The following is a 24,116-nucleotide window of genomic DNA, read 5'->3' as shown; positions in this document are numbered from 1 at the left end:
GTTACACCTCTGCTAAGTAGACATTGAAATACACACTGCAGCGCAGACGAGGCCTCTGGTTGCTGCCTGCTCTGCTGTTAATGTGAAAGAGAAAAAGACAGAAATAATGCCACACATACTCAATCCAATCAGACAGCACGTCAAAATAGTTTATTAAAGAATTCATGGTCGAGGCACTACCTCACATTTATAGGCACTGAACTACTGTACTAGAGTCACAACTCAGCCTGGGCACTGTACCTGTACCACATTACTGTAACAATGTCTTACTGTACTAGAGTCACAACTCAGCCGGGCACTGTACCTGTACCACATTACTGTAACAATGTCTTACTGGACCGGTGAACATAATCAAAACACAATTACAGGAATCCATCCAGGCATCTCTCTGTCAGACCGGAGCTCTGTCAAAATGCCTGAAGCTCTCCTCTGCACATTGTCAACTAATAAACGTGTCTCCTCATCCGGTCTCTAGGGCTGCATTTACACATGCAGCCCAATTCAAATATTTTTGGAACCAATTGTTTTTTTGACAATAACTACTCAGACTCATTGTTTGGGCTGATAATCACCTCACCTCATATTATAGGAATAAAACACTTCCTGCTGATCACCTCACCTCATATTATAGGAATAAAACACTTCCTGCTGATCACCTCACCTCATATTATAGGAATAAAACACTTCCTGCTGATCACCTCACCTCATATTATAGGAATAAAACACTTCCTGCTGATCACCTCACCTCATATTATAGGAATAAAACACTTCCTGCTGATCACCTCACCTCATATTATAGGAATAAAACACTTCCTGCTGATCACCTCACCTCATATTATAGGAATAAAACACTTCCTGCTGATCACATCACCTCATATTATAGGAATAAAACACTTCCTGCTGATCACCTCACCTCATATTATAGGAATAAAACACTTCCTGCTGATCACATCACCTCATATTATAGGAATAAAACACTTCCTGCTGATCACCTCACCTCATATTATAGGAATAAAACACTTCCTGCTGATTGTCAGTTAGAACATGAATGTTACCACACACCAGATCAGTGTGGGAGTGGCCTATTCTTCTTGATTCAGATATCTCTTGATTTGTTTAGGATCAGCGACAGACTAAGTATTGGCACAGTTGTTCCTCTACTCACTCATATTCTACAATGTATAGGAATCTCCTTCTCCAAATGTGGATGAGCTGTGACATCATTAGTGTGCGTGTGTTTGTGTACACATGTATCTTGACCAAAGAAAACTTATCTGGCCTCCTTGCTTCAAATGTAAACCTGATATAAAAATAATAAAAATTGTGACAAGCTTTCTTTCCCACTGAACCCCTCTGTGATGTTCAGACATACTGCATAGCCTCCCTTCGTTGAGACAGGAGTTCGGGATGCACAGGTTACAGTCAGAGATCATCAGCTAACACCATCACCCTGGTTACGCACCATGGAAACACATCACAGCACAGCATCATAGAGAGAACAGATCAAGTGTCAACATGACAGGGCAACACCACTACAAACATGACCTTGTACAGCTCAACCCACACAATGCAAATAGACATGTAGAAGCCCAGTGGTGTTAAAACAACAAACTGGAAAAATACAAAATATAGCAAACAGGGACATTTTTTTTAGAGATAATATAAATTATTTAAAATACTAATTTATTTTGGAAGGAAAAGCAACAATACTTCACTGACTGTTACACAGTAATGCTACTTGCGGGTGTGACTGTTGCCTCGACACCAGGTGTTCACAGTGAACCGCACAAAAACAGAGTCTTTGATGGTAAAAATAAATAAGACACAGTTCTGAAATGATTTATATTACTCAAATGCAAGTAAGTATGGAAATATGTCATGTGTGGATTCAGCATCTTTGATCCCAGGAAGAGAAGGCAGAGAGACATATCGTATATAAAACCTGAGTCTAATAGACTGTTTAGAAGGGATCTCTACTATAAAGAAAGCAAATGGGAAAAATAAATGTACTGAATGATCTACAAGACTGTTTATGAAGCCAACAGCAGTAGGATTACAGTACAGAACTAGAGTCAACTGCAGTTTACACTGTTGAGTCATATGTCATGTCAGCGCCAGAGCACATCTGAAAAATGATTCTCTCTCTCTCTCTCTCTCTCTCTCTCTCTCAGCTTAGAAACCAGAGTGTTCTGCCGAAGAGACCCTGGTTCCTCCTGCAGACTGTTACCGAACACAGCATTCTCTCTCCACTCCATGAGAATCCAGTTCCGTATGTACATATATTTGCATTCTATCCATCACTTTATTGCTGTTGCCAACCAGCCAGATCCATGTGGTGAGTCTTGGAGCACACAGAAACACAACTTCCCACGTAGCCAGAAATACATCTATCAACTGGCACTAAAGTGTGTTTAGAAAGACACTGCACTCCCCAAGGGAACATCTCAATGACATCATCAACAACGTTTTTCTAGAAATATGTATGTGGTTGTGGGAGTGTAAGTGTGGGGGGGTGTGTCTATGTGCTAGAATGAAACCATAAGCTATTTAATAGTCTCTAGAATATGAATATGGTTGAGAGTTTCATTATGGTCTGAGTCATGTCAGGAGTCTGATAATGATAGCTCATCTGAGATGATTTCATAATTCTGACCTGCCCCCTGCTAGTGTCATATGAGTGTCATGAACCCTGCAGCCCTCCTAACCAGCCCTCTGTAGTCCTCCTAAGCAGGGCCAGTATTCCTAACCGGCCTCCTGCATCCCTCCTAACCTGCCCCCTGCATCCCTCCTAACCTGCCCCCTGCATCCCTCCTAACCGGCCTCCTGCATCCCTCCTAACCTGCCTCCTGCATTCCTCCTAACCTGCCTCCTGCATCCCTCCTAACCGGCCTCCTGCATCCCTCCTAACCGGCCTCCTGCATCCCTCCTAACCTGCCTCCTGCATTCCTCCTAACCGGCCCCCTGCATCCCTCCTAACCTGCCTCCTGCATTCCTCCTAACCGGCCTCCTGCATCCCTCCTAACCGGCCTCCTGCATCTCTCCTAACCGGCCTCCTGCATCCCTCCTAACCGGCCTCCTGCATCCCTCCTAACCTGCCTCCTGCATTCCTCCTAACCGGCTCCCTGCATCCCTCCTAACCTGCCTCCTGCATTCCTCCTAACCGGCCTCCTGCATCCCTCCTAACCGGCCTCCTGCATCCCTCCTAACCAACCTGTAATTTAGCACATGGAAGAGCTACCCAGCAGGAGACGTTGATAAAGATAATCAGTCATGAATCAGGAGATGCTGTAATCAGACAGAGTCAAAGCCAGCTCATGATCCAATGAATGTGGGGTTCAACAGGGGAGACGCAAGGAAAGAAAACCCTCATAAAATACATACTAAAAATATACAGTATTATGAGGCCAATCTAATGTGACCGTCACCCTCTGTCCACCAATACTATCTCTAAAACCCCTCCCACTCCCTCCTGGGTGTTCCCTCTATTTCCTGTTAGTTCAAAGGTTGAATAAGCATGGTATATGTACAGGAGGACTTCCCGTTAAGAGCTATTGCTTTTCCCCATTAAAAACAACTCTTACATGGTTTCATTCTCTGAAGTTTCATTGCTAAACTAAACTGATGTAAAATATGATGTATTTTTTTCTCTCTCCAAAAACATGTATTTAAGCTTCAGGGAAATGTGGCTTTGTGTCAAAGAGCTCTACTCTGAGTCTCTGGTGCCACAGCGCAGGTATTGGCCGGCAATTCTAGAGGTGGTATTCAGGAGTCTGGGATTTTAATAACGTTAACATTAACATTAACGTTAACAACAGGGACCAAAACACACACACTCACATACTCCAAAGTTGTATCCTAAACTCTGAACGTTTTTAAGGTGATTAAATGAAAATGTGTAAACAAGCCACTGCAACTAGACACTGCTGTGGTGAAATAGATATTCTGTGGTGAAATAGATATGATGCTGTGGTGAAATAGATATGCTGTGGTGAAACAGATATGATGCTGTGGTGAAATAGATATGATGCTGTGGTGAAATAGATATTCTGTGGTGAAATAGATATGCTGTGGTGAAATAGATATGATGCTGTGGTGAAACAGATATGATGCTGTGGTGAAATAGATATGATGCTGTGGTGAAACAGATATGATGCTGTGGTGAAATAGATATGATGCTGTGGTGAAACAGATATGATGCTGTGGTGAAATAGATATGATGCTGTGGTGAAATAGATATGCTGTGGTGAAACAGATATGGCCCTAAATTCCTTTAATTTCCATAAAAGTACCCTGCTTTTTTCCTGAAAATGCAGTCATGTTCAAATGAGTATTGTGTGTGGTGCTTTTTGTTTGTTGTTATTTGTTCAACAACTCCTTTGTGATGTTGTGATGGTGTCCAGGTCAAATATGAGTCTGTATGAGTGTGTGTGTCCCTCACCTGTGCACAAATAATGTGTTTGTACTGGTGTATGCACAAATAGCGCCACAGTCATTTCCTGTGTATTTTTTTGTGAGTGTGTGTAGTAGCCGTGTTAGTGTGTGTCTCTGTGCATGTGTGTGTGTCACACAGTCTCTCTGAGACAGAGGGCCTCCACAGCGTTGCTGGGCCCCTGGGCCACACCCCCGATGAGGAACAGCATGTTGGGGGTCTGCAGGGGGGCACAGCAGCAACGGGGGCTGGGCATCGGGGCAGCATACTCCCAACGTCGCTTCACAAGGTTGTAGCTCTCCACTGACGACAGGGGTGACGGCTGGTTTCCTGGACACACACATACGCACACAATTTAATACATTGTTTCCCCCCTAAGGTTAGGACACAACCATTTTTCCCTGAAAAAAAAGAGCTACAGGGCATTCAGAAAGTATTCAGACCCCTTGACTTTTTACACATTTTGTTACGTACAGCCTTATTCTAAAATGTATCCTCCTCAATCTACCCACAATAACCCATAATGACAAAGCAAACAGGTTTATAGACATTTTTGTAAATATCACATTTACATAAGTATTCAGACCCTTTACTCAGAACTTTGTTGAAGTACTTTGGCAGCGATTACAGCCTCGAGTCTTCTTGAATATGACCCTACAAGCTTGGCACACCTGTATTTGGGGAGTTTTCCAATTCTTCTTGATAGATCCTCTCAAGCTCTGTCAGGTTGTATGGAGAGTGTCGCTGCACAGCTATTTTCAGGCCTCTCCAGATATGTTCGATCGGGTTCAAGTCCGGGCTCTGGCTGGGCAACTCCTGCCCAACTCCTGCCCACTTGTCCCGAAGCCACTCCTGCGTTGTCTTGGCTGTGTGCTTAGGGTCAGTGTCCTGTCCTGTTGGAAGGTGAACCTTCGCCCCAGTCTGAGGTCCTGAGTGCTCTGGAGCAGGTTTTCATCAAGGATCTCTGTGCTTTCCTCCAGACGTGACGTTTGGCATTCAGGCCAAATAGTTCAATTTTGTTTTCATCAGACCAGAGAATCTTGTTTCTCATGGTCTGAGAGTCCTTTAGGTGCCTTTTGGCAAACTCCAAGCGGGTTGTCAATTGCCTTTTACTGAGGAGTGGCTTTCGTCTGATTGGTGGAATGCTGCAGAGTTGGTTGTCCTTCTGGAAGGTTCTCCCATCTCCACAGAGGAACTTTTGAGCTCAGTCAGAGTGACCATTGGGTTCTTGGCCACCTACCTGACCAAGGCCCCTCTCCCCCAATTTGTCCGAATGCACCTGAGGATGCACCTGAGCTCGGTTTCGAGTCTCAGAGCAAAGGGTCTGAATACTTATGTAAATAAGTACATTTAAAAAAAAAAAATTTAATCAATTTGCAAAGATTTCTAAAAACCTGTTTTCACTTTGTCATTATGGGGTATTATGTGTAGACTGATGAGGAACATTTTTTTATTTAATCCATTTTAGAATAAGGCTGTAACGTAACAAAATGTGGAAAAAGTCAAGATGTCTGAATAGCTTCCCAAATGCACTGTAATCTCTCCTTAACATGAAAATGAGACATACATGACTTCACAGTTGAGCTAACATTGAAGAGAGAGGGGTAGAACACAGGTGTGTTAATCACAGCCGGGCGTGAGAGAGGGGTAGAACACAGGTGTGTTAGTCACAGCCGGGCGTGAGAGAGGGGTAGAACACAGGTATGTTAGTCACAGCTGGGCGTGAGAGAGGGGTAGAACACAGGTGTGTTAGTCACAGCCGGGCGTGAGAGAGGGGTAGAACACAGGTATGTTAGTCACAGCCGGGCGTGAGAGAGGGGTAGAACACAGGTGTGTTAGTCACAGCCGGGCGTGAGAGAGGGGTAGAACACAGGTATGTTAGTCACAGCTGGGCGTGAGAGAGGGGTAGAACACAGGTATGTTAGTCACAGCCGGGCGTGAGAGAGGGGCAGAAAAGGGCAGGTGTGTAGGGAGCCCCTAACAGCCACATCATTACTGTGACTGGGTCTCACAGCTTCTCCATCACTCTGACTGGTCTGTTGGTCAGTCACACATGATTAAACTAACACAATTACACTACCTTTGGCAATGTGGAAACACAGTCAATCACTTTCAGTCTGTCACACATGAGCACACACACACACAAAAAACACTTCCGGAATTACACACTAAAACTGAAAACATATACAGTAACGATAGGCATGTAAGTGGTATTGTAAACAAATGTTAGGTTATATACTCAATGATAAGACAGGCATTTGTCTAAGACTAGGGATCCAGGGGAATGCTGTCTTAAGCAGGGGAGCTGTCAGTCTGTCTGTCTGTCTGGGGTAGTCATGTGATCTACCTGTCAGTTGCAGAGCAACAGGTGGAATAATGCAGTATGTTGCATCCATCCAGATGGCTGGGGGAATACTGTTCACTGTACTCAGTAAGAAACACCTAGAAAATCTACTGGGTAAAAGATCATTTAAACTTCAACTTAACTAAAAAACAAAGCTCTAAAAATCACACATTCTGTACTCCCCCTCTACTACACACATTGATTTATCTCAAATCCAAGGGCGGACTGGCCATCTGGCATTTCAGGCAAATGCCAGATGGTCTGGTCCATTTTTAGCCCAGTAGGTCTGACTAACTTGGGTTTCTTGCGCAAAACGTATCATTATCTGGATAATAATGGGGGCCTCAAGAACAAAAATGGTCCGGTGTGTTAGAAATACCTGAGCCGATATCTGGTCCCAGTCCGCCCCTCTTCATATCTTTCAGGGGGTCAGTCAAAGTCAGTTTTCTCTCCGTTAGCCTCAGGATCCCTGTCATTAGACATTACCAGCCGCTGCTAAGTTGATCTGGTTTCCATGGAGACCCTCACTGAGCTGCAGATGATATGGACGAGGGGGGGGTTGCTATTGTTCTAATAATTTCTGGAGAGAAGAAAGTGGAGGATCTGAGTCCTCTTTTCACGACAATCAACCCGCTCCTTTTTAATGTTCACAGGAACATGCTCCAGCATGGCGCCATGCACCAAAAAAACGCTCCTTCGCTTGGCGCGCAAAGCTTCCTGTCAGGTCTTTGATTTCTAGCCCAGCTAAACAATGCTTAGTCACCTGCTTATCAACCCACAACCCATCTCTCTCCTACACCTACCTACCCACAACCCATCTCTCTCCTACACCTACCTACCCACAACCCATCTCTCTCCTACACCTACCTACCCACAACCCATCTCTCTCCTACACCTACCTACCCACAACCCATCTCTCTGTCCTACACCTACCTACCCACAACCCATCTCTCTCTCCTACACCTACCTACCCACAACCCATCTCTCTCTCCTACACCTACCTACCCACAACCCATCTCTCTCCTACACCTACCTACCCACAACCCATCTCTCTCTCCTACACCTACCTACCCACATCCCATCTCTCTCCTACACCTACCTACCCACAACCCATCTCTCTCCTACACCTACCTACCCACAACCCATCTCTCTCTCCTACACCTACCTACCCACAACCCATCTCTCTCTACACCTACCTACCCACAACCCATCTCTCTCCCTACACCTACCTACCCACAACCCATCTCTCTCTCCTATACCTACCTACCCACAACCCATCTCTCTCCTACACCTACCTACCCACAACCCATCTCTCTCTCCTACACCTACCTACCCACAACCCATCTCTCTCCTACACCTACCTACCCACAACCCATCTCTCTCCTACACCTACCTACCCACAACCCATCTCTCTCCCTACACCTACCTACCCACAACCCATCTCTCTCTCCTACACCTACCTACCCACAACCCATCTCTCTCCCTACACCTACCTACCCACAACCCATCTCTCTCCTACACCTACCTACCCACAACCCATCTCTCTCCTACACCTACCTACCCACAACCCATCTCTCTCTCCTACACCTACCTACCCACAACCCATCTCTCTCTCCTACACCTACCTACCCACAACCCATCTCTCTCTCCTACACCTACCTACCCACAACCCATCTCTCTCTCCTACACCTACCTACCCACAACCCATCTCTCTCCTACACCTACCTACCCACAACCCATCTCCCTCTCCAACACCTACCTACCCACAACCCATCTCCCTCTCCTACACCTACCTACCCACAACCCATCTCCCTCTCCTACACCTACCTACCCAAAACCCATCTCCCTCTCCTACATCTACCTACCCACAACCCATATCCCTCTCCTACACCTACCTACCCACAACCCATCTCCCTCTCCTACACCTACCTACCCAAACCCATCTCCCTCTCCTACCCCTACCTACCCACAACCCAGCTCCCTACCTACCCACAACCCATCTCCCTCTCCTACACCAACCTACCTACCCACAACCCAGCTCCCTCTCCTACACCTACCTACCCAGTACCCATATCCCTCTCCTACATCTACCTACCTACCCACAACCCATCTCCTCTCCTACACCTACCTACCCACAACCCATCTTCCTCTCCTACACCTACCTACCTACCCACAACCCATCTCCCTCTCCTACACCAACCTACCTACCCACAACCCATCTCCCTCTCCTACACCTACCTACCCACAACCCATCTCCCTCTCCTACATCTACCTACCCACAACCCATCTCCCTCTCCTACACCTACCTACCCACAACCCATCTCCCTCTCCTACACCTACCTACCTACCCACAACCCATCTCCCTCTCCTACACCTACCTACCCACAATCCATCTACCTCTCCTACACCTAACTACCCACAACACATCTCCCTCTCCAACACCTACCTACCTACCCACAACCAATCTCCCTCTCCTACACCTACCTACCACAAACCATCTCCCTCTCCAACACCTACCTACCAAAACCCATCTCCCTCTCCAACACCTACCTACCACAACCCATCTCCCTCTCCTACCCCTACCTACCCACAACCCATCTCCCTCGCCTACACCTACCTACCCACAACCCATCTCCCTCTCCTACACCTACCTACCTACCTACCTACCTACCTACCTACCTACCTACCTACCTACCTACCTACCTACCTACCTACCTACCTACCTATCCACAACCCATCTCCCTCTCCAACACCTAGCTACCCACAACCCATCTCCCTCTCCTACACCTAAGTACCCACAACCCATCTCCATCTCCTACACCTACCTACCCACAACCCATCTCCCTCTCCTACACCTAAACACCCACAACCCATCTCCCTCTCCTACACCTACCTACCCACAACCCATCTCCCTCTCCTACACCTACCTACCTACCCACAACCCATCTTCCTCTCCTAAACCTACCTACCTACCCACAACCCATCTCCCTCTCCTACACCTACCTACCCACAACCCATCTCCCTCTCCTACACCTACCTACCCAAACCCAGCTCCCTCTCCTACATCTACCTACCCAAACCCATCTCCCTCTCCTACACCTACCTACCCAAACCCATCTCCTCTCCTACCGCAACCTACCCACAACCCAGCTCCCTCTCCAACACCTACCTACCCACAACCCATCTCCCTCTCCTACACCTACCTACCCACAACCCATCTCCCTCTCCTACACCTACCTACCCACAACCCATCTCCCTCTCCTACACCTACCTACCCACAACCCATCTCCCTCTCCTACACCTACCTACCTACCCACAACCCATCTCCCTCTCCTACACCTACCTACCCACAATCCATCTACCTCTCCTACACCTAACTACCCACAACACATCTCCCTCTCCAACACCTACCTACCTACCCACAACCAATCTCCCTCTCCTACACCTACCTACCACAACCCATCTCCCTCTCCAACACCTACCTACCACAACCCATCTCCCTCTCCAACACCTACCTACCACAACCCATCTCCCTCTCCTACCCCTACCTACCCACAACCCATCTCCCTCGCCTACACCTACCTACCCACAACCCATCTCCCTCTCCTACACCTACCTACCTACCTACCTACCTACCTACCTACCTACCTACCTACCTACCTACCTACCTACCTACCTCCACAACCCATCTCCCTCTCCTACACCTACCTATCTACCCACAACCCATCTCCCTCTCCAACACCTAGCAACCCACAACCCATCTCCCTCTCCTACACCTAAGTACCCACAACCCATCTCCCTCTCCTACACCTACCTACCCACATCCCATCTCCCTCTCCTACACCTAAACACCCACAACCCATCTCCCTCTCCTACACCTACCTACCCACAACCCATCTCCCTCTCCTACACCTACCTACCTACCCACAACCCATCTTCCTCTCCTAAACCTACCTACCTACCCACAACCCATCTCCCTCTCCTACACCTACCTACCCAAACCCAGCTCCCTCTCCTACATCTACCTACCCAAACCCATCTCCCTCTCCTACACCTACCTACCCAAACCCATCTCCCTCTCCTACCGCAACCTACCCACAACCCAGCTCCCTCTCCAACACCTACCTAATCAGAACCCAGCTCCCTCTCCTACATCAACCTACCCACAACCCACAACCCAGCTCCCTCTCCAACACCTACCTACCCACAACCCATCTCCCTCTCCTACACCTACCTACCTACCCACAACCCATCTTCCTCTCCTAAACCTACCTACCTACCCACAACCCATCTCCCTCTCCTACACCTACCTACCCAAATCCATCTCCCTCTCCTACACCTACCTACCCAAACCCATCTCCCTCTCCTACACCTACCTACCCAAACCCATCTCCCTCTCCTACACCTACCTACCCAAACCCAGCTCCATCTCCTACATCTACCTACCCAAACCCAGCTCCATCTCCTACATCTACCTACCCACAACCCATCTCCCTCTCCTACACCTACCTACCCAAACCCAGCTCCCTCTCCTACACCTACCTACCCACAACCCATCTCCCTCTCCTACATCTACCTACCCAAACCCAGCTCCCTCTCCTACATCTACCTACCCAAACCCAGCTCCTTCTCCTACACCTACCTACAGTATGTCTCCCTTTTTCTGCCAGTGGGTTGTTTTTATTGAATTGGATTTGACCACATGTTTTTTATGGGGCAAATGGACAAAGAGCATTTGATTTGCCTCGGCAACCTTGTAGGTATTTTAGCTGGTGACCTAGCCACTCCTCCCATTTACCTCAATTTAGATTACTTTTTAGGATTTGTGGGGAGCCTTGGGAGATTTGTGAGAGACTTGGGAGACTTAGTGTGTGTGTGTATGTGTGTGTGTGCGTGTGCACGTGTGTGTGTGTGTGTGTGTTTGCGTGCGTGAGTGCGTGAGTGACATTGTAATGTAGTCTGTGCACATAATTGCACAGACTACCACTCTATACATTGCCATCTATACACACTGCCATCTATACACACTGCCATCTCTACACACTGCCATCTCTACACACTGCCATCTATACACACTACCATCTATACACACTGCCATCTATACACACTGCCATCTATACACACTGCCATCTCTACACACTGCCATCTATACACACTGCCATCTCTACACACTGCCACCTATACACACTGCCATCTATACACACTGCCATCTCTACACACTGCCATCTATACACACTGCCATCTATACACACTGCCATCTCTACACACTACCATCTATACACACTGCCATCTCTATACACTGCCATCTATACACACTGCCATCTCTACACACTACCATCTATACACACTGCCATCTATACACACTGCCATCTCTACACACTGCCATCTCTACACACTGCCATCTATACACACTGCCATCTATACACACTGCCATCTATACACACTACCATACATATATCAATTTGTCTTGTATCAGTGAGAAGGAGAGAGGGTGACAGTGACCGCCGGACATTGAGAGGGAACAGAAAGAGAAAAATGTGAGAAAAGAGATAGTGAGAGGGAAAGGGCAAAGATAGTCAGAAATGTTTGGGAGACACAGCAAGAGACGCTACAGTGATAGAGTGTAGGAGGACGAGGACGAGGCTAGCTTCTGAATGGCATGACAATCTAATGTCACCCTGAAAAACATCCCTTTGGCTTTCAACCACCCGACACTATGAATAATAAATAGGTGCCTTATTCAGCCTCAAAAGACAGGGACAATCCTCCCAGCTGGCTGTTAAATGGAGGGCAGATCCCTCATTATGAAGAGGGAGGGAAATATAACATCTGTGAATCAGAATCCTAAAATATCCCTCTAGGATTAAAAGGCCCATGTTAAGACTGACCCTCCCTCCCTCCCTGCCTCCCTGCCTCCCTCCCTCCCTCCCTGCCTGCCTCCCTGCCTCCCTCCCTCCCTGCCTCCCTGCCTCCCTCCCTCCCTCCCTGCCTGCCTGCCTCCCTGCCTCCCTCCCTCCCTGCCTCCCTCCCTCCCTGCCTCCCTCCATCCCTCCATCCATCCCTCCCTCCCTGCCTCCCTCCCTGCCTCCCTCCCTCCTTCCCTGCCTCCCTCCCTCCCTCCATCCATCCCTGCCTCCATCCATCCCTCCCTCCCTCCCTCCATCCATTGCTGCCTCCCTCCCTGCCTCCCTCCCTCCCTCCATCCATCCCTGCCTCCCTCCCTGCCTCCCTCCCTCCCTCCCTCCCTCCCTCCCTCCCTCCCTCCATCCATCCCGGTCCTCCCTCCCTACCTCCCTGCCTCCCTCCCTGCCTCCCTCCCTCCCTCCCTCCCTGCCTCCCTCCCTGCCTCCCTGCCTCCCTCCCTGCCTCCCTCCATCCCTCCATCCCTCCATCCATCCCTGCCTCCCTCCCTGCCTCCTCCCTCCCTCCCTGCCTCCCTCCCTCCATCCCTGCCTCCCTGCCTCCCTCCCTGCCTCCTCCCTCCCTCCATCCCTCCCTCCCTGCCTCCCTCCCTCCCTCCCTGCCTCCTCCATCCCTCCATCCATCCCTGCCTCCCTCCCTCCCTCCCTCCCTGCCTCCCTCCCTGCCTCCCTCCCTCCCTCCATCCCTCCCTGCCTCCCTCCCTCCCTCCCTCCCTGCCTCCCTCCCTGCCTCCCTGCCTCCCTCCCTCCATCCCTCCATCCCTCCCTCCCTCACAGAGACAGAGGGAGCAGTTCTTATGACAGATTCTAAGCTTGATTCATTGTCTCTTTAAGCTGTGACATGGAGACCCAAATGAACCAATCAAATAACTAAATTACACAAAATGTGTATGAAGACAGAGAGAACAGCATTCCCACACTGTCTCAACCCTGCTTTATATCCTACTGAGCCTGGCTGTAAATTAAAACGGCTTACAATCACGCAGTCGAGGAAACATTTACCCTCAGATTAAATTCAAATGATGACTGTTCATGGTGTGACTGCCACACCGTGTTAAATTGAATGGTGTTTTGTTTTGCTCACCTAGTCCCCCCGCAACGATGACCCTTCCTCCCAGACATCCGGCTGAGAAATCTGCTCTCTTATCCCTCATCCTGGATGCTCGGGTTGGTTTGATCCAGATACCTGAGGCACAGGGGTCAGGGGGTAAAGGTCAGGGAGCATACTGCTTGTCTTACATACTGTAAGACAAACATTACAATCCCTGTTCTAAGCATTATGAATTGCATCAAATACAAGACTATATACTACAAACTGTAGGCCTATTTGCTGCATGGAGAAAACAGCAGCTTAGAGTTGTAGGTCTGACACTCTACAGATTCCCTCCCTCCCTCCCTCCTCCCTCCCTCCCTCCCTCCCTCCCTCCCTCCCTCCCTCCCTCCCTCCCTCCCTCCCTCTCTCCCCCCCATCCCTCCCTCCCTCCCTCTCTCCCTCTCTCTCTCTCCCTCCCTCTCTCTCTCCCTCAGGTAAATAGATGGAGACTGACCGTGCAGTATATAAGGAGGCTGCCTGTGCTCAGCTTCACAGAGCTCTATGACTCACAAAGCACAATGAGGCCGTCCCAGGTGCACTCTTCTCTGGCTGCTTTGTCTGTGTGGCGAGATGTCTGCCCTACGGCACATTTTCAACATTTGAGACAGACATCCCCATATAATCCTCCCTTTCTCTCCTCCTGCACTGCAAAGTGTGTCTACTAAAAACCTGACTTCAAGCGCCTCTTTTCCTCTCCATGGAAACAGGGACAGAAAAATAAGGACCTCGTTGAAATCACCTTAATAAATAATATGAGTCTCCCCTACTCACCCCCTTCCCCTTCCCTCCTCATTACTCACTGTAACCCTCTGGCATTGTGCCTGTCCTCTGTTATGCTCTCACCCCATACTAATCCTCTGTTATGCTCTCACCCCATACTGATCCTCTGTTATGCTCTCACCCCATACTGATCCTCTGTTATGCTCTCACCCCATACTGATCCTCTGTTATGCTCTCACCCCATACTGATCCTCTGTTATGCTCTCACCCCATACTGATCCTCTGTTATGCTCTCACCCCATACTGATCCTCTGTTATGCTCTCACCCCATACTGATCCTCTGTTATGCTCTCACCCCATACTGATCCTCTGTTAAACTCAAAAGATCAGAAATCATCTCAAAATGTGAACCTGGTGTCAAAGTGAGCTGCTCACTGGAGGTCAGGCTTGGGGTCAATTTCATTTGGATTCCAATTCCACATTTCCATAAGAAAATTGGAATTTCAGTGTACTTCCTGAATTGTCTGGAATTGAAATGGAATTGATAGCAACCTTGCTGGGGATCTATCTGACGCTGTGCTGAAAAGTCATGTTACTGATCAGGGAGAGCAGCATCTTCCCAGGTCTGTCCAGTCCAGTCCCGTCTAGTCAGAGAGAGGACAACACTGTTCGGGTAGAGGAGAGTCCATTTACCTCATCCGCTGGTTTGGAGTCACAGCAGCAAAGACTCGGGCGTCAGGCAACTCCTGAACATTCCCTGATAGGACAGGGGCTCACGGATGGAGCCGGGAGCAAAAACCAACACCTCTGTATGTGAGAAATCAACACATCTGTATGTGAGAGATCAACACCTCTGTATGTGAGAGATCAACACCACTGTATGTGAGAGATCAACACCTCTGTATGTGAGAGATCAACACCTCTGTATGTGAGAGATCAACACCACTGTATGTGAGAGATCAACACCACTGTATGTGAGAGATCAACACCACTGTATGTGAGAGATCAACAACTCTGTATGTGACAAATCAACACCTCTGTATGTGAGAGATCAACACCTCTGTATGTGAGAGATCAACACCTCTGTATGTGAGAGATCAACACCTCTGTATGTGAGAGATCACCTCTGTATGTGAGAGATCAACACCACTGTATGTGAGAGATCAACACCTCTGTATGTGAGAGATCAACACCTCTGTATGTGAGAGATCAACACATCTGTATGTGAGAGATCAACACCTCTGTATGTGAGAGATCAACACCTCTGTATGTGAGAGATCAACACCACTGTATGTGAGAGATCAACACCACTGTATGTGAGAGATCAACACCACTGTATGTGAGAGATCAACAACTCTGTATGTGACAAATCAACACCTCTGTATGTGAGAGATCAACACCTCTGTATGTGAGAGATCAACACCTCTGTATGTGAGAGATCAACACCTCTGTATGTGAGAGATCACCTCTGTATGTGAGAGATCAACACCACTGTATGTGAGAGATCAACACCTCTGTATGTGAGAGATCAACACCTCTGTATGTGAGAGATCAACACCTCTGTATGTGAGAGATCACCTCTGTATGTGAGAGATCAACACCTCTGTATGTGAGAGATCAACAACTCTGTATGTGAGAGATCAACAACTCTGTATGTGAGAGATCAACACCTCTGTATGTGAGAGATCAACACCACTGTATGTGAGAGATCAACAACTCTGTATGTGAGAGATCGACAACTCTGTATGTGAAAGATCAACACCACTGTATGTGAGAGATCAACACCTCTGTATGTGAGAGATCAACACCTCTGTATGTGAGAGATCAATACCTCTGTATGTGACAAATCAACACCTCTGTATGTGAGAGATCAACACCTCTGTATGTGAGTGATCAACAACTCTGTATGTGAGAGATCAACAACTCTGTATGTGAGAGATCAACACATCTGTATGTGAGAGATCAACACCTCTGTATGTGAGAGATCAACACCTCTGTATGTGAGAGATCAACACATCTGTATGTGAGAGATCAACACCTCTGTATGTGAGAGATCAACACCTCTGTATGTGAGTGATCAACACCTCTGTATGTGAGAGATCAACACCACTGTATGTGAGAGATCAACACCACTGTATGTGAGAGATCAACACCTCTGTATGTGAGAGATCAATACCTCTGTATGTGAGAGATCAACACCACTGTATGTGAGAGATCAACACCTCTGTATGTGAGAGATCAACACCTCTGTATGTGAGAGATCAACACCTCTGTATGTGAGAGATCAACACCCAGGGGTAAAAATAAGCCGATACGGTCCGGTTCGGCGTCCCGGCAAAATAAATAGTGTGGGTATGCTGTACCAGTTAAACATGACATCACAATAATTAAAACTAAATGTCAAGAAAATGATGCAATGTGGTTGACGAGAACCACTGACATTTTCCGAAGACACAGATGAGTGGCAGACACCGAGATGCGAGCGGGCAGCAGTGGACTAATGACAATGGCCAAATGTCATTCCACTTTGTGGTGTTTTGTGTAACAGAGGCCTTTTGCCATTCACCACTGTTAGAAGGCTGAAAATACAGTGCCTTCAAGCCCGTTGTTATGGCAAGCCTACATACGTTATGGCAAGCCTACATACGTTATGGCAAGCCTACATACGTTATGGCAAGCCTACATACGTTATGGCAAGCCTAAATACGTTATGGCAAGCCTACATACGTTATGGCAAGCCTACATACGTTATGGCAAGCCTACATATGTTATGGCAAGCCTACATACGTAATGGCAAGCCTACATACGTTATGGCAAGCCTAAATACGTTATGGCAAGCCTACATACGTTATGGCAAGCCTACATACGTTATGGCAAGCCTACATATGTTATGGCAAGCCTACATACGTTATGGCAAGCCTACATACGTTATGGCAAGCCTAAATACGTTATGGCAAGCCTAAATACGTTATGGCAAGCCTACATACGCTATGGCAAGCCTACATACGTTATGGCAAGCCTACATACGTTATGGCAAGCCTACATACGTTATGGCAAGCCTACATACGTTATGGCAAGCCTACATACGTTATGGCAAGCCTAAATACGTTATGGCAAGCCTACATACGTTATGGCAAGCCTACATACGTTATGGCAAGCCTACATACGTTATGGCAAGCCTAAATACGTTATGGCAAGCCTACATACGTTATGGCAAGCCTACATACGTTATGGCAAGCCTACATACGTTATGCCAAGCCTACATACGTTATGGCAAGCCTACATACGTTATGGCAAGCCTAAATACGTTATGGCAAGCCTAAATACGTTATGGCAAGCCTACATACGTTATGGCAAGCCTAAATACGTTATGGCAAGCCTACATACGTTATGGCAAGCCTACATACGTTATGGCAAGCCTACATACGTTATGGCAAGCCTACATACGTTATGGCAAGCCTAAATACGTTATGGCAAGCCTAAATACGTTATGGCAAGCCTACATACGTTATGGCAAGCCTACATACGTTATGGCAAGTCTAAATACGTTATGGCAAGCCTACATACGTTATGGCAAGCCTACATACGTTATGGCAAGCCTAAATACGTTATGGCAAGCCTACATACGTTATGGCAAGCCTACATACGTTATGGCAAGCCTAAATACGTTATGGCAAGCCTACATACGTTATGGCAAGCCTACATATGTTATGGCAAGCCTACATACGTTATGGCAAGCCTACATACGTTATGGCAAGCCTACATACGTTATGGCAAGCCTACATACGTTATGGCAAGCCTAAATACGTTATGGCAAGCCTACATACGTTATGGCAAGCCTAAATACGTTATGGCAAGCCTACATACGTTATGGCAAGCCTAAATACGTTATGGCAAGCCTACATACGTTATGGCAAGCCTACATACGTTATGGCAAGCCTACATACGTTATGGCAAGCCTACATACGTTTAGGAGTAAAAATGGCTTTAACAGGTCACATAATAAATGACATGGACCCACTGCAATACTAGTGTTTAACATGATTGTTGAATGACTTCCTCATCTCTATACCCCAAACAGACAATTATCTGTTAGGTCCCTCAGTCACGCAGTGAATTTCAAACACAGATTCAACCAAAGATCTGGGAGGTTTTCCAATGCCTTGCAAAGAAGGGCACCTATTGGTAGATGAGTAAAAATAAAAAAATTAATTAAAAAAGCAGACATTGAATATTCCTTTGAGCATGGTGAAGTTATTAATTACACTTTGGATGGTGTATCAATACACCCAGTTAAATCAATGACCTTTTTAAAAGGTCTTACTCACATCGGCTACAGAGATCATGATCATACATTCGTCCGGAAACAGCTGGTGCTCTCATGTATGCTTCAGTGTTGCTTGCCTCGAAGCAAGCATAAAAGGCATTTAACCCATCTGGTAGGCTCGTGTCACTGGGCAGCTCACGGCTGGTTTTCCTTTTGCAGTCCGCAATAGTTTGCAAGCCCTGCCACATCCGACGAGCATCAGTGCAGGCGTAGTAGGATTAAATTTTAGTTTTGACACTTTGCCTGAGAGCATAGCAGGATTTCTTATAAGCGTCCGGATTAGTGTCCAGCTGTTTGAAAGCGGTAGTTCTAGCCTTTAGCTCAGTGCGGATGTTGCCTGTATTCCATGGCTTCTGGTTGGGATATGTACGTACGGTCACTGTGGGGACGACGTCATCGATGCACTTATTGATGAAGCCGGTGACTGAGGTGGAAAACTCCTCAATGCCATTGAATGAATCTGAGAACACATTCCAGTCTGTGCTAGCAAAACAGTCCTGTAGCTTAGCATCCGCATCATTTGATCACTTCCGCATTGAGCGAGTCACTGGTACTTCCTGCTTTAGTTTTTCCTTGAAAGGAGGAATTAGGAGGATAGAGATATGGTCAGATTTGCCAAATGGAGTAAAGGTGGTGTAGAGGGGTTTATCTCTGGTTGCACATGTGACATGCTGGTAGAAATGAAGGAAAACCGTTTTCAGTTTAGCTGCATTAAAGTTCCAGATCACACCGCTTCTGGATGAGCAGTGCCTTTGTTTGCTTTATACAGCTGGTTGAGTCGTTGGGTCTTAGTGCACCGGTTTGTAGTGGTAAATGGAAATCTACGAAAAATACAGATGGAAACTCTCTTGGTAGATAGTGTGGTCTACAGCTTATCATGAGGTACAAAACCTCGAGACGTCCTTAATATTAGAGATTGCGCACCAGCTATTATTGACAAATAGACACAGACCGCCACCCCTCATCTTACCAGAGAGACAGCTGTTCTGTCTTGCCCACTGTATATTATTCATGTTGTCGTTCAGCCACAACTCGATGAAACATAAGATCTTACAGGTTTTTTATGTCCCGTTGGTAGGACAGTCTTGAACGGGCTCATCCAGTTTATTCTCCAGTGATTGCATGTTGGCCAATAGGATGGATGGTGGAGGCGGGTTACCCACTCGCCGACAAATTCTCACAAGGCACCCGGATCTGCGCCCCCTGTATCTCTGTCTCCTCTTCATGTGAAGGACGGGGATTTGGGCCTGGTCCGGGAGCAGCAGTATATCCTTCGCGTCAGACTCATTAAAGAAACAATCTTTGTCCAGTTCGAGGTGAGTAATAACTGTTCTGATATCCAGAAGCACTTTTCAGTCATGAGAGACAGTCGCAGAAACATTATGAACAAAATAAGTTACAAACAATACAAGCAAAAATAGCACAATTGGTTGGGAGCCTGTAAAACGGCAGCCCTGTTTCAGGGAGATACTGAGGTACGGAGGGTAGGACTAAAGGACGAGGTTAGAAAACAAGAGACAGATAACCGGACACGTTGAGAAGAGGGGAATGGAGAAAGATAAATATTGAGAGAGGGAGAGATTGAGGTGTGAACCACACGTTCGTTCGCACGCACCCACCAACCCAAAAGGCTGTGCAAGGTTATTGAAGAGGACACACAGAGCAATTTCTGCCCCAGAGGGGGGAGAAGCAGCGAGGCTCACTAACGAATAAGCTTATTGGAACAGATAGGCTTTTCAAACACAAGGCAAATGGAGGAGAGATATAAATGTAAAAATAGAGATGGAAATAAAGTTAAGCAGTTTAACAGAAATGCCCAATTTTACCTTTCCATTCTTTCCCTGCAATCTGCAGATACTGTATATTGGCTGACATTGGTTGCCATGGTGGTTTATTCTAGAACACAGTGTTTTTGTGCTCGGGGCTCTCTTAAAAGAGGCTTATATCTCTGCGTACCGCTCTGATCTACAGCATGATAGCAGCAGCACAGAGGCTGGCCAAGGACTTCTGTTTAAAAGTTAGTCACACAGTGATGGTTTGAGGTTCTTATTCAGTCAGTCACAGGCAGCTTGTTGGTTTGCCAAGCTTTAGCCCTGTCACTATAGCTTTGTTTCTGGTTTGTTTTTGCCTTTATATATATATATATATATATATATATATATATATATACAGTGGGGTAAAAAAAGTATTTAGTCAGCCACCAATTGTGCAAGTTCTCCCACTTAAAAAGATGAGAGAGGCCTGTAATTTTCATCATAGGTACACTTCAACTATGACAGGAGGGAAAAATATCCAGAAAATCACATTGTAGGATTTTTAATGAATGTATTTGCAAATTATGGTGGAAAATAAGTATTACATACACAGACAGACATAAGTATTACATACACAGACAGACATAAGTATTACACAGACAGACAGACAGACAGACAGACAGACAGACAGACAGACAGACAGACAGACAGACAGACAGACAGACAGACAGACAGACAGACAGACAGACAGACAGACACACACACACACACACACACACACACACACACACACACACACACACACACACACAGAGACACACGCACGGACGGACGGACGCACGGATGGATGGACGCACACAGACACACAAAGACACACAGAGACACACACAGAGACACAAAGACACACAGAGACACACACACACACAGAGACACACACAGAGACACAAAGACACACAGAGACACACAGAGACACACACACACAGAGACACACACAGAGACACAAAGACACACAGAGAGAGACACACGGACGGACGGACGCACAGATGGACGGACGCACACAGCCACACACACACACAGAGAGACACACACAGACATGCTTCAATAGAGACCTTTTCCACTGGCTGCAGGTCCAACAGCAGAGAGACTGACAGGCTGTATAATCTTTACAATACACACTGTCAGCCAGGCTCCAAGTGTAATACTCAACAGTACTCACACACTCTCACACGCAAGGATATACGTGCATGTGGGTGCACACACACGCACACACACACTTTGTGTTGACTGACAGGGGGCCAGGCAGAGAACAGTGCCCCAGCTGGAGTAGAGAAGCTGTGCGTTTATTTAAAGCCCAGAATCAATCCTACCTCTCTTTCACACACTGCCTCTTCTGACTCCAATCACTTCGCTCAATAACCCACAGGCTACCTACCTCTCCCACCCACTCACCGGAGGACCCCCCCCCCCCCCACCCCCAGATTATCACGTGTCTAATTATCTCCTGCCCGCTGTCTGGCCTTATCACATGTGTAAAATATATTAAATAATTAAATAAGATGATTTAAAATTAATTAAGCTGTAAAACCTTATCCCAAATAGAAACCATCAACTTAGTGAATATCACTGGTGTTTAATATGAGGTTTTCAGCATGAAGTATATTTTATATACTTTATCACATACTTTTAGTACGTTTACTACGTCAATATGTATTTGTTGTCAATGTTTTGGGTGTCAAATAATAATGCCATTGTTGATGAGACGTCCCCCCCCCCACCCCCATTAATTAGGCTATTTTCTCTTGAACCATATGCTCTATCCACTAGAAACTCATGGACAATATTGGGGTATGTGTGTGTGTTTAGTAGATGTGTGTGTGTTTAGTAGATGTGTGTGTTTAGTAGATGTGTGTGTGTGTTTAGTAGATGTGTGTGTGATTAGTAGATGTGTGTGTGATTAGTAGATGTGTGTGTGATTAGTAGATGTGTGTGCGTAGTTGATGTGTGTGTGCGTAGTTGATGTGTGTGTGTAGGTGTGTTTAGTTGATGTGTCTGTAGGTGTGTGTGTGTTTAGTAGATGTGTGTGTGTAGGTGTGTGTGTGTGTGTTTAGTAGATGTGTGTGTAGGTGTGTGTGTGTGGTTAGTAGATGTGTGTGCATGTGTGTGTGTGTTTAGTAGATGTGTGTGCATGTGTGTGTGCTTCTACACCTGCATTGCTTGCTGTTTGGGGTTTTAGGCTGGGTTTCTGTACAGCACTTTGAGATATCAGCTGATGTACGAAGGGCTATATAAATACATTTGATTTGATTTGATTTGATTTGTGTGTGTAGTTGATGTGTGTGTGTAGGTGTGTTTAGTTGATGTGTCTGTAGGTGTGTGTGTGTAGGTGTGTGTGTTGTTGTGTGCGTGTGTAGCTGATGTGTGTGTAGATGTGTGTTGTTGTGTGTGTAGATGATGTGTGTGTAGATGTGTGTGTTGTTGTGTGTGTGTGTAGTTGATGTGTGTGTAGGTGTGTGTAGTTGATGTGCGTGTAGATGTGTGTGTTGTTGTGTGTGTAGATGTGTGTGTTGTTGTGTGTGTAGATGTGTGTGTTGTTGTGTGTGTGTAGGTGTGTGTGTGTGTTTAGTAGATGTGTGTTTAGTTGATGTGTGTGTAGGTGTGTGTGTGTGTTTAGTAGATGTGTGTGCATGTGTGTGTGTGTGTAGGTTTGTGTGTGTGTGGGTGTGTGTAGTTGATGTGTGTGTTGTTGTGTGTATGTGTGTAGATGATGTGTGTGTAGATGTAGGTGTGTGTGTGTGTGTAGGTGTGTGTAGTTGATGTGTGTGTAGGTGTGTGTAGTTGATGTGTGTGTAGATGTGTGTGTTGTTGTGTGTGTAGATGTGTGTGTTGTTGTGTGTGTAGATGTGTGTGTTGTTGTGTGTGTAGATGTGTGTGTGATGTAGGTGTGTGTGTGTGTGTGTAGATGTAGGTGTGTGTGTGTGTGTGTGTGTGTGTGTGTGTGTGTGTGTGTGTGTGTGTGTGTGTGTGTGTGTGTGTGTAGATGTGTGTGTTGTTGTAGTTGATGTGTGTGTAGATGTAGGTGTGTGAGTGTGTGTGTGTGTGTGTGTGTGTGTGTGTGTGTGTGTAGGTGTGTGTGTTGTTGTGTGTGTAGGTGTGTGTGTTGTTGTGTGTGTAGATGTGTGTGTTGTTGTGTGTGTAGATGTGTGTGTTGTTATGTGTGTAGATGTGTGTGTTGTTGTGTGTGTGTAGGTGTGTTTAGTTGATGTGTCTGTAGGTGTGTGTGTGTAGGTGTGTGTGTTGTTGTGTGCGTGTGTAGCTGATGTGTGTGTAGATGTGTGTGTTGTTGTGTGTGTGTGTAGTTGATGTGTGTGTAGGTGTGTGTAGTTGATGTGCGTGTAGATGTGTGTGTTGTTGTGTGTGTAGATGTGTGTGTTGTTGTGTGTGTAGATGTGTGTGTTGTTGTGTGTGTGTAGGTGTGTGTGTGTGTTTAGTAGATGTGTGTTTAGTTGATGTGTGTGTAGGTGTGTGTGT

At 46.6% G+C, this 24,116-nt stretch overlaps 1 protein-coding gene across 1 annotated transcript in view; it reads right to left on the bottom strand.

Moving 5' to 3' along the window:
- Positions 1-14,062, bottom strand: part of LOC115124912 (kelch domain-containing protein 8B-like) — a 14,472-nt gene extending 410 nt beyond the window's left edge. Inside the window, exons 1-2 of the mRNA XM_065005224.1 lie at positions 13,779-14,062; positions 1-4,759 (exon numbers count right to left, since the gene is read on the bottom strand). The exon at positions 1-4,759 is cut by the window's left edge and continues 410 nt beyond it. Of these exons, the coding sequence (XP_064861296.1) occupies positions 4,563-4,759; positions 13,779-13,848 (267 nt within the window). The 5' untranslated portion in view covers positions 13,849-14,062 and the 3' untranslated portion in view covers positions 1-4,562. The remainder of the gene's footprint in view (positions 4,760-13,778) is intronic.
- Positions 14,063-24,116: the final 10,054 nt, after the last annotated feature.

This window comes from Oncorhynchus nerka, linkage group LG20, assembly GCF_034236695.1.
Source record: "Oncorhynchus nerka isolate Pitt River linkage group LG20, Oner_Uvic_2.0, whole genome shotgun sequence".
Lineage (NCBI taxonomy): Eukaryota > Metazoa > Chordata > Actinopteri > Salmoniformes > Salmonidae > Oncorhynchus > Oncorhynchus nerka.
This window is presented reverse-complemented; position numbering and strand designations above follow the sequence as displayed.